This window comes from Cebus imitator, unplaced genomic scaffold (assembly GCF_001604975.1).
Source record: "Cebus imitator isolate Cc_AM_T3 unplaced genomic scaffold, Cebus_imitator-1.0 Scaffold126, whole genome shotgun sequence".
Classification (NCBI taxonomy): domain Eukaryota; kingdom Metazoa; phylum Chordata; class Mammalia; order Primates; family Cebidae; genus Cebus; species Cebus imitator.
This window is the reverse complement of record NW_016107441.1, coordinates 3,623,169-3,635,220: the sequence shown is the minus strand read 5'-3', so window position 1 is coordinate 3,635,220 and position 12,052 is coordinate 3,623,169. Positions and strand designations below refer to the sequence as shown.

General features: G+C 49.2%; 1 protein-coding gene across 1 annotated transcript in view; it reads right to left on the bottom strand.

The window, feature by feature from the left end:
- The window catches only part of GALNT10 (polypeptide N-acetylgalactosaminyltransferase 10), a 233,483-nt gene that overhangs the window by 13,191 nt on the left and 208,240 nt on the right, over positions 1-12,052 (bottom strand). The window contains exons 8-9 of the mRNA XM_037742761.1: positions 5,213-5,328; positions 929-1,145 (exon numbers count right to left, since the gene is read on the bottom strand). Coding sequence (XP_037598689.1) covers positions 929-1,145; positions 5,213-5,328 — 333 coding nt within the window. The remainder of the gene's footprint in view (positions 1-928; positions 1,146-5,212; positions 5,329-12,052) is intronic.

Genomic DNA, 12,052 nt, shown 5'->3' with positions numbered 1-12,052 from the left:
TCCCAAGTAGCTGGGATTACAGGTGCCTGCCACTGCACCCAGCTAATTTTTGTATTTTTTTTTTTTTAAGTAGAGATGGGGTTTAACCATCTTGTCTAGGCTGGTCTTGAACTCCTGACCCCAAGTGATCCACCTGCCGCAGCCTCCCAAAGTACTGGGATTACAGGCGTGAGCCACCGCGCTCGACGTCTAATAATCCTTTGAAGTGCAAAGGTTTCTGCTACTTTCATCATGAAGCATAAAGATAATCAATTTTAAAAAATGACATCCACATGATTGGCAAGCAGAGGCAGCAGGTGAAGAAACTGTTAATGGGTAAACTTGGGGACAGAGGAAGAGGCAATACTTATGTGTGTGATGAAAATTCCTTATTCCATCTGCAGTGCAGACACCACCCAGTGAGAACTTCTGGTATGTGACGTATCTGAGAGCAAAACTTCAGGGTTTAGGGGAAATTCTCTGCTCCAAAACACGTTTCTTCAACCCCTGGGGTTCCCCCACATCCCCCTTTTAACTCTTCAGGCTTTACCTCCTTCATAAGTTTTTTCCCTATTGCAATCCAAAATTGCCTCTGAAAGGTAAAGAGAAGTTAGCACTTTAAGCTGTTATCAGTCATTTGCACCTCAGTGTGAAGGACAGCTCCAGGAGCAGAAGGTCAGGCAGGGGTCCCAAATGTTTAAATGTCTTCTATAAAGAGCCGGATAGTAAATACTTACTCTTTGCATATGGTATCACCGCTGATGTAGTTATAAAGCAGCCACAGACACCATATAAATGGCGTGGCTGCGTTCCAATAAAACTTATGGACACTGAAATTTGATTTTTATATATCACAAAATCTTCTTCTTTTGATTCCCTTTCCCTCTAATGATTTAAAAATGTAAAAACCATTCTTGGCTCACAGGCCATACAAAAACAGACTGCTGACTCTTGAGTCATGGGGAAGGAAGCCAGCATGAGGGAAGGAAGCCAGGGAGGCCCCTGCACTGGAGACAAAATTCTCCCGCTCCTCCATTTTGCTGGCTCTGAGTTGGGGACCAGGAAACAGCTGAATTTCCTTGTTGCTACCTAGTTCTTCCTGATGCTGAAGGGTCCACAGTGGGTTAGAAAACAGTTCAGGAACAGTGTTTATCCCCACCAGGCCCCTGCACAGCAAAGACTGTGTTTAATTTAAAATGTGCTAGAGAAACACTTTAAAACACCGTATTCCCTCTGCTTTTTCAAGTATGCCCACCAGGGTCTTTTGGCTCAGTCTAACCTGCTCAGTCACAGAGGCAACGAGGAACGGCTATAGTTTCACTCCAGCTGAAAACAAGTCCAGCCACTCTGGCCATGGCCAGACTGGTTAAGAGTGATACTGCAATTTACAGTGTTATTCTTAAAGGATTGAATAACATCGTATTTTAATTCTAATTACTATTTTAATTAATATTGCATAATTGTATTTTCCAGACATAGCTTGATAAGCTCTTTCTCCAAGATTTTGAGCTTTTTTTGCTATAGTTCACTGTTTGCACCAAAGGAAGTGACTTTACACATATTTCTCTCACATCTCCCCTTGTCAGAGACATAAAAAGGGCCTTGGGATTTTAGTGGGCTTGGGGCTCCTCAAACCCCTACTCTCAACACCTCCCTACTTCTGAGTCCCAGTCCCGTGTGAGGCCCAACTGTCCGTCTTCTGCTTGGATTATAGAGATTTGCCTGGGTCCTTGGAGTTCAGTCTCCATTTTTGTTTCACCAAGTTTGAGTAGTTTCTGTTACTGCTTTCCCTTTTTCCAGAGGCAGAGATAAGAAAGATTTCAGCAAGTTTAGTAAACAATGTAAGACTGGCTACTTGTTCCTAAGGCAGGCAAGCTGGTGGACAGCTCATCCTTCCTAAACCGCTGCTACCTCAAGGCTGTGAGACAATGTATTAACTTCTCTTCCCAGGTTCACAGGGGCATAGTTTCAAAGGCAAGAACTTCCCAGTGACATGCCTGACCTGCCTTCTTTCACGTCTCCATCCGGGAGCCTAGAGTTCTTTGTGTAACTTTCACTCACATGGAAAAGGTAGACTGCCCAGGTGAGCTTCCTTTGTTTAGAAAGCCCGGGAAAAGCTATGGGAGGAAAAGCTATGGGCCGGGCAGCCAATCCAATGTCAACGTCAAAGATAAATCACTCCAGTTGAAGTTTGAAGGAACTCCTCTCATGGGACAAGAACTTGCATGGGGCAGAAGTAACTCCCAGATTAAAAGACCCCCTGCCCCTCACCTGTGTGGACTCCATCTCTGGATCCCCTCCCATGACAGCGTGGGCGTTCCCTCTCTCTCTCCCTCTCTCTCTCTCTCCCTCTCTCTCTCTCTCCCTACTCCTCTTTCTCTCTCTCTCTCTCTCTCTGCCTAATAAATCACTTTTCTGCAAAACTGAGTCTAATATTTACTTAAATGAGCCCACCACACCTCCAGGGCCTCTTCCCCATTCCTGAGGCAGGGGATGCCAAGAACCTGGAACACCCAGTTACATCTGTCTGGCTGTTTGACCTTCCAGAGTTCATACAGTCTCAGTTTCTCTGCCTGGCTCCCTCAGAGCTATTGGGACAACTCTTAAATCTATCAAGATGATCAACTAGGAGACATGCTCCAGAGGGCTTAGGATGTTGTTGTTAAAACACTGAGTGTATGCGTGTGTGTGTGTGTGTGTATATATATATATATATATATATATGAGACAGAGTCTTGCTCTGTCACTCAGGCTGGAGTACAGTGGCATAGTCCTGACTCACTGCAATCTCCACCTCCCAGGTTCAAGTGATTCTCTTGCCTCAGCCTCCCTAGTAGTTGGGATTAAAGGCATGCACCACCATGCCTGGCTAATTTTTGCATTTTTAGTAGAGATGGGGTTTCACCATGTTGGCCAGGCTGGTCTTGAACTCTTGACCTCAGGTGATCTGCCTGCCTTGGTCTTCCAAAGTGCTGGAATTACAGGCGTAAGCCACCACGCCTGGCCCACTGAGCAAGTATTTTAAATGTGATCTGCAACTAACTGAGGGTTGTTAGTCACCATAATAAAATGCCACACCTGAATCAGGCATCTCTGTGGTTCTGCAAACCTACACATAATCAGACCTAATGGATCACAGGATCCCTGGGGAAGAAGCCACGGGCACCACTCAGATTGTTAAGTGGTTTAAAGCCAAAAACAGGATGCTGCTTCAGTACAGGCAGCTAAAAGAGAAACACGCTAAAATGCCTAAACACTGATTTTAGATAAGACTTTTAAATACACGTTCCAGTCTTTATTGTTAATATTGACGCTGACACTAATCATGGCAGTCACTGTTTAAGGAACAATTGCTATGTGCCAGGCACCTGTCAGACCCGAATTCTGGTTCTAGTTACTTAACATTTCTATTGCCAACACCACATGTTTCATGTTCCTCATCCATAAAATGGGGTTAAAAACAAGTGGGAATGAAGCGAGATAAGTAAAATGCTTTGCATGCCTGGTTCAAAGGGAATTTTTATAAGCGTTACTACAGTTGGCTATTATCCACTGAATTCATCTATAATAATAGTTCTTTAAAGCAGGAGGCGGTAGTATCTCTTTATCCGGTGGGCCTTTAAAAAACAAAAGCAAAAAACTTTTTCGGAGACATGGTCTCCTTTTGTCACCCAGGCTGGAGTGCAGTGGCACACACAGCTCACTGCAGCCTCGACCCCCCTGACCCAAGCGATCTTCCCATCTCAGCCTCCTGAGTAGCTGGGACCACAGGCACACACCCCCGTGCCCGGCTATTTTTATTTTTAGGTGGCCCTTATCAATAACAGCTCTGCAGAGGAAAAGAATGCTTTGGGGTTGCTCCTGGTCTGGAGTCGGAGTGTCCCCATGGTCCCTTGTGGCCAGAAGAGTCGCAGTCTTGGGCGGACCGAGAAAGCATGTGCTCTTTGCCTGCCTGGCACCTTCCTCAGGGATCGCCGAATGGCCTTTAGAAGAACGCGATTCCTGCTTCAAGGGGCTGAATCTAGAACCCACCCCCCGCGGAGGATGGGGCTGTGGGTACCGCGGATGGCTGGTGAGGGCGTCGTTAGGCTCTGCTGCCACTGGAGGGCACTGCCGGCTCTCCTTTCCCTCCACGCGGCCCCTGACACTTCCCGGAGCTCAGCTTCCACGCACGGACGGCGCTCGGGGGACGCGCGGCCTCTTTGAGCCTCTCAGCTTTCCTTGTAAGTCACAGGACAAGGCTCTTCCAGGACCCCGGGGGCTACAATTCTGCACGTCAAGACTGTCAGGTGACGAGGGAGGAGGCAGTGCCCTGGACAGACGGAGGCAGTGCGGTCTAAAGCCAACCCGGCCAGCAGGGCTCACAGGCTCTGCGGAGGGAAGGCTGTGCCGGGCCCTTTCCAGCTTCCCTGCAAACCTCCCGGAGGCTCTTTCCTCCTCTGGGGACCCTCCCTCCTCTTCGTTTTTCTTTTGTGGTCACCTGGATTTATTTAGTTTTTCAATACATTTAATATCAAAAACAAAAACAAACTCTGGCTAACAGATTTCCATTCGCAGTCAGTGGCCAATTTAATTGAAGCAATGATTGATACAAACCATTTTAAGGCAATGAAACAGTTTGACATGCAGAGGTTTTGACAGTGAGAGTGGACAGGGGTAGGGAGAAGAGATTGATACAGTACTGACATTTATGAACCCCACCTCCCCTCCAGAAGCTTAATACGCAGGCTTTTCCAACACAACACACCACCTGTGTTAATATTTACCTAACGTTTCTTTCCATCACCTCTGGTCTAACTTTGCACCTGCTCTAGCTTTGCACTAATAATATCTGTGAAATTACAAGTTAGCTACACGAATACACATTAATTTAGAATCCACATTAAACACATGAACCAGAAAACTTCCTGCGTCTGCTGCCTAAGACCATCTCATCTGTCACACTTTGGGAAACAGTATCATCTCCTGAATTCTCCTGGCAATGCTGAGAGTTGGAAAGAATTAGCTATCTTTAAGCAAAGAAGGAAACACAGGTTCAGAGGAGTTAAGGTTCAGGTCACACAGCCAATGAAGGGTAAGGATTTAAGGAAGCTCTTTTAAATTGGATTCCACCTGGAGAATGGGGGCACATCCTCAAACCCAGGGATCACACAACACAGTCCAGGGCCCCCAGGAGGCCTCAGTGCAGCTGATGGTCCTAGGCCAACCCCTTCTCCCCCCTCAGGAAAGCCACCACCTTACCCGGGCCAGGCTGACTCCGGCAGGGACCTTGTAGGGCACATACTTCCTGTAGATATGGCCCACCCTGGAGCAGGGGATGTCCTCCATGCGGCCCCCACACATCCACACCTGTGTGGCAAGAAAGGGAGAGATGATGACGTTTCTGCTTCCAGTTCACCATCCCATCAGGCCAGCACCCCTTAGTGCACTCAGCAAAAGCATCAGCCTGGACTGTCTGCTGAAGCCTGGATCACAGAGCTAATGATGTGGGGAAACGCAGTAATATAGTAACGGCAGTACAAACAGCTGACAGCACTGACTGCTTACCATTGCCAAATGCTATGCTAAGATGGTCACATGCACAACCACACTTAAGCCTCATCAGAAGACCTATAAAGTAGGTAGTAACAGCTCCATCTTACCGATGCTGCAACGGAGGCTCAGAGAGGCTAAGAAATGTGTCTAGGGTCACAGAGTAAGTGATGGAGCCAGAATTTAAACCCTGTTTTAGCTGACTCCAGAGTCTGAGCTCTAATCCACTATGGAGTGGTGTGTTGAGAATTCTAGGGTGGCACTGGAGGATCAGTGAGAAAGACCATGGTGATCACAAAGTGGTATCAGCCACAGTATGAGGAGTCAAGGGGGCACACAGGTTCCACAGATTTACAGATGCGCATTTGTTTTCCTCCTGGATCTGAGCCTCTGGCTGGGTCTTCCTGAGCAGTTCGGTCAGCCTCCCTGCCTTGCCTTCTCTGAGTCTGGCTTGCTAGGCCGTGCAGCTGGGTCTTGCCACAGTGTGGGATCTGATGGTTCTCCTTGTGTCCCTCTCCCAGGGAGGAGTATCTGACATCACAGAGAGCTCCTAAGTTTGCCTGTTGGTCTGACAGCAATTTGGAAATCTTAACATGTACAGTCAATACTGACTCACACCCACTGAGGGGCCCAGCCTACACAGACCCTCCTTGGCAGGCCTGGGTTCAAATTCTGGCTTAGCCACTTACCCATTTTATGACTTAAGGTACTTAACTTCTCTGGGACTCAGTTTCCTGTAAGGGAATAGAGGAGGCAGGACTGGAAGATGAGATACTGTGTGTAAAAGGGCTTAGCACAAGACCTGGTGCATACTCAGGACACAGCAGTGAATCCGTCAGCCGAGACCCCAGCCTCCGAGGTGGCCTCACACTCCCTGCCTCCTAGTATTTGTGCCCCTGTGTAGATGCCTCCCATTGAGTCACATGAGGACTGACCTGTGTAACCCACAGGATACTGCAGAAATGATGGTCATGAAGGTGCCATGGCTTCTACCTTTCCCGGTGGGACTACTGGCTTTGGGGGAGCCAGCTGCTGTATTTGAGGACACCCAAGTTGTGCTATGGAGAGGTCTATGAAGTGAGAGCTGAGGCCTCCTGCCCACAGCACTAACTTGCCAACCAGGTCAGTGAGCCACCTGAGAAGCGGAAGTGGTGGCCACAGTCAAGCCTGCAGATGACTGCGGCCCTGGCTCATAGCCTGACTGTTTCCCTATGTGAGACCCAAGGTGGAGCTATCCAACAAAGCCACCCCTAAATCCCTGGCCTAGTGAAGCCTGGCTGTCATTAACTGTGTGTTGCGTTAAGATGGATTCTGGCACAGGTAGCTAACATGGGAGATGGTTTCAGGTGGCGATGGCAGAGCAGGGCCATTGCATAGACTCATTGTGGGGGTGTATGGGATGTGAGGCATGCTACTTTATGCTCCCCAGTCAGGGAAAGCCTCACTTCGGAGGGGATGTTTGAGGTAGAACCGAGCAGGTAAAAGTAAAGGCGAGAGAACAGGTGAGAGAAGAGAAAGCACAAAGGATTTTGGCAGGGCCAAGCTTGGTGTAATCAAAAAGAGAGCCAGGCAGGAGCAGAGGGAGAAAGGGGAAGACAGATGGGAGGGGAGGCCAGAGAGGCAGCAGGGGCCTCACTGGCAGAACAAGGAGTCTTCACTGGTCTTCAGAGAGGGAGACACACAACCCAGTTACATCTTACAAAGATGGCTCTGCCTGTGGGGTGGAGAAGGGCCTGAAGTGGCAGGCCTGGGAGTCTCTTGAAGCTGTTCTGATACGAAGCTGTCCTGGCGCTGGGTGAGGGGCGCTGCAGCAATGGTGGGGACACAGCTGGATTCAGGATATTATTATTAATCTTGCTACCATATTCTCTCATTTGTGGAATGGGGACATCTGCAACCCAGATTCTGTGCAAAAGTGTTCTTTTCAGTTGGAACTGCTTGATGAGGTTGTGGGGATTGGGCTTCACATCTTCATTAATTCAGGGGCTCTAGAAGGGCTGCTCTTCCACTGGCTCCTAAAAGGTCCTTTGTCTCCCAGTACTTCCTGCTACTCCATCCCCAGCCCAGATGTACTCTGGCCCTCCCGAGAGGGGATATGCACCGGGCTGCAATTAGTGGAAGTGCTGCCTGGAGAAATGCAATTATATTCTGATCTTGGGGGAGAAAAAAAAGTCCAGCGAGTCAATAGAACAGAACATTGGTCTCGAGATAATGGGCTCCTGATGGCAGATTAATGTCAAGGCCAAGCCAAGAAGTTTATTTTCAAAGCAGGAGATATTGATCAGGCGCCAGCATCCCATAACAATAACTCTTCCTTTATACAAAGTGATTGATGTGGAAGTGATGCTTTTGTCTGGCAGATATTGCCCAGGTTGCTGTTGGGCTGCCCCCTGCATTCCAGGTGGTGCAGTGGCGCTGAACAGGTAGGACACCTTAACCATGCTCTATTTCTGAATGTCTCCTGGGCAGCTGACCAGGCCGGCATCCAGCTCCTTGTCTTCATATTAAACTCGCATTAGCTAATGAGGCTGTGTGTTCAGCTCTGCCTGGCAGAGGCACCTAACTTTATGCAGGTGGATGACAAATTTCCAAATCCTACTCTTCGCTGTGACCTCTGGTTTCTTTGGCCCCAATTATGCTGGCCATCAGCCTGAAGATTCCTGAGGGACCAGGGTGACCCTGATATGTCGGGAAGCTTGAGGTGTTCAAGATGCCCTCATATACCCGGGATGTCTGGAGGGTTTGGTCAGTGGGTTGACTCCATGGCTTCCCTGGCCAGGACATGATGCTGGTGGCCGACTCACAATGTGAACTACCCTCAGGAAGACAAACATCTGTTCAGCTGAAGCGGCTTCAACCCTGGGTCCTTTAGGAGCACCCTAGTGCAGGCCACGCCCATCACTTCAGAATGTCCTCTGGCCTCACCAAGGGCCCTGAGCAATCCTCCACCCTTACCTCAACCCACTCACCTCTTGCTCATCACACCCATTGAGTCCTCCCATAGACTCCTCCCTCTGCCTGCCTACCTCCTACTCATCCTTCAGGTCCCCTTAAGAGCCACCTCCTCAGGGGCTTCTTAACCTTTTATACTTACACATGGCACCTTGCTTCATTGCTTTTACCAGAAGTGCAATATTAATTATTCACAGGATTACATCCCAGGTCTAGCCTCCCTGTCATGGGCATCTGTTGTTTTTGCCTATCAGTGCACCTTCTCCCTATTGGGGACTGTCCTCCCAACTGCTCCACCTGGGGCCTGTGACCCAGGATGGCCAGCTGGAGCACCCAATGTCCTGGGCTCTGAAGCTGGTATAGGGCAGGGCCATGGGGTATATTTAATGGTCACCACACATGCTGGTGCTTGATATGATGGCCACACACTTTCTCTAGGGTGGAGAGCAAAGGGGACAATGCACAGCAGCTGCCAGCGATCACGTCCACACCACAGAGTAAGGGAAGGCCTGTCCATGAATGCAGCAAGGGCTGAGTAGGGCAGTCCCAAGAGAGGGAGAGAGACACCTGTTTGAGCACCTGGAAGCAGGCCTGTTGAAGCCAGCCTCCCACCTGCCACCCCCACTGTGCCTTTTCTTTGCTACAGCTAGTTTAAGATGATTTTGTCATTTTTGATTTTATTTATGTATTTTTGAGACAGGGTTTTCCTCTGTCACATAGGCTGGAGTATGGTGTCACGATCACTGTTTACTGCAGCCTTGACCTCATGGGCTTAAGTGACCCTCCTGCCTCAGCCTCCCAAGTAGCTGGGACCACAGATGTGTGCCACCATGCCTGGATTTTTTTTGTGTGTGTGTACACATGGGGGTCTCCCTATGTTCCCCACACTGGTCTCGAACTCCTGGGCTCAAGCAATCCTCCCACCTCGGCCTCCCAAAGTGCTAAGATTACAGGCATGAGCCACCACACCTAGGCTTTCTGTCACTTTTAACATAAGAGCCCTTACCAACCCCTCTGTGCCCCACTAGACTCAGGGCCAGCACTGGCAGGGGTCTCATCTCATGTATTTGCCACTGGGCCCGAAGTGCCTAGCACAGTGCTTTGCCCGTAAGAGGTGCTCAGTCATGAAGGAGGAGGCGAATCAAGACTGATTCAAAGTCGGGCATAGGGACTTGACTAAAGAGAAAGACACTCATTTTGTCATCCATTCTTCAGTCACCGGCTCCAAGGATTCACTGTCTTTTTTGCTTTCAGTAATTCTGCCAACAATATAAGTCATCAGCAGGGAGCCTGAGGTTTCCTTGTTTCTCAGGCAGAAGGCACCATTTCCATCTTTCCGGCCAGATCCTGGCTGGGTTTGTCTGGGGTGAAGTGGGACAGATATAGGAGGTCGGAGAGAGCATCGCCATCATGCTCCTGGCTTGCTCACCTCCCTCTTTTGACAAACAACTCTCAACACTGCCATGGAGAGACAGGATCCCAAGACAGGAGGGGACTCTCCTTCCAAGGACCTGCTGGGGTAGGGTGCTGGCCACAGATCCCAGGCCCTGTGGTTCTGCTCATGGCCCATGTCACTTGTCCTTTGTACCTTTAGGCCCCTCCCTTCCTTCACAGCAGAGGCAGTGACCAACCAAGACCCAGACAGACACCACAGACACAGCAGCCTGACTCCCCTTACGCCAATCCTCACACCACCAATGCCCACTATGGGACCTCCTGCAGGTCACTGAACCTGGGAGCCTCACTCTCCTCATCTGTGACGTGGGGATGATGATGGCTGTTCGGGTGGCACAAGACAGGCTGTGAAAGGCTCTTGGTGCCTGGCTCTTAGAGAACCGGATGAACGTCAGTCATTTCTACTTGCAGAAGAATGAGAAATACCACCACCCTGAAGTTACAGAGCGCCCGCCCTCTGCCCAACAACATCATGTGTTTTCACACTATGGCCTGATTTTCCAAATGGAGAAACTGAGGTGCAAAGAGAGGAAGTATTTTTTTCTTAACTAACCTGGTGGCAAAACCTGCAAGTGACCAAGCGAATGACATTATTATTAATCTTGTTACCATATTCTCTTATTTGTGGAATGGGAGGTAGGAATGGGGACATCTACAACCTGATTCTGTGCAAAAGTGCTCTTTTCAGTGGAAACTGCTCGATGAGGTCATGGGGATTGGGCTTCACATCTTGATTAGTTCAGGGGCTCTAGAAGGGCTGCCCTTCCACCTGGCTCCTAAAAGGTGCTTTGTTCCTGCTGTCTTCATCCCTAGCCCACAGGGCCAGGTGGGGTGGGGCAGAGTCACTGTATACAATTTGGAGCCTGGCTACCCAAGAGCACTGTCCTCTCACCCAAGAGGCAGGAACAGAGTCCAGCTGGGGGCAGAGAGAAGGGGAACTCCAGGGATGGCAGCAGCTGGATCATGTTGGACCGGGAACCCATCTTGTTCGAGATGGGGACAAATACAGGCCAATGGGATGACATTTTGCAGTCTCTCTCCTTGTGTTGCTGTCAGTTTTCTCCCTGCCCCGCCCCTTTAACTCCCACCCCTGTAGGGGGGATGCAGCTGTCTGCTCTGGGTCCCTTGCTGCTCCACCACAGGAGCTCCCAGCACAGCAGTTCCCAAACATACCATGCCAGCTTGTTTCCAGGCCCCTTTCACTGCCCCTGCGGAAGTCTTCTCACTAGAAGCATCATGCCTCTAGACAAGTACAAATCTAATTGTGAAAGCCTGTTCCCCATTCATTTTCATTGCTGCTTTGATTTATTTTATTAGCAAACTTCTTTTGTGTGATGACAGTCTTCATTACAGTGTCTATAAAAGACAATTACTCTCTCTTATCTCCTAAACTGAGGGGGAAAGAAACGAGTGGTGATGTGCATTGGGAAAACACAATGGGATCCAGAGAGAGTGCAGTGGAAGGGCCCGTCCATGAGGGTAACCTGAGAGGGCAGATGCTGGGGCAGAACCTCTCTCTGTCGAGGAAATGGCTGCCTGGAAGCCAACCAGGAATGGCACGGCACCCGGCCTACCCAGAGATAAGGAAAAGACTGGCAGCCAGCCATGGCTTTTGCTGTTGGCATCTCAGCTGAGGACCCATATGAAGCTCAAACCCTAATCAGTTGCCCTTGGGGGAAAGACTATAATAATAATTACCACCAATCATTTGGTATTCACTGTGTGCTTAGGAGGCACATAGGGTAGCGGTTAGGAGCTTGATTCCGGAATTAGAACCGAGGTCTCACCCAGGCTGTCAAGCAAGTTTTACAAATCTGAAAGCCTCAGTTTCCTCCTCTGAAAAATGGGAAAAATTATAGTTCCTACCTCCTTAGGGCTGTGGTGAGGCTAAAATGAGGTAATGTAGAAGGTCAGAGGACACTGTGAGCTATCCATATGGTGTGTGGGCACGTGGCCCATCACTACTGGTGGGGGGTATTGCATGAAAGCTACACAATCCCCACTGAAAAGAAACTCATGTTGTTTTAAATGCATTAGTTTGTTTTCAACAAGATACTGTTTCAAGAAGTATCATCACCATGAAAGGACAACCTCAGTCTTGCTGGTTTTAGATGGTTACTGGATGCAGTTGGTA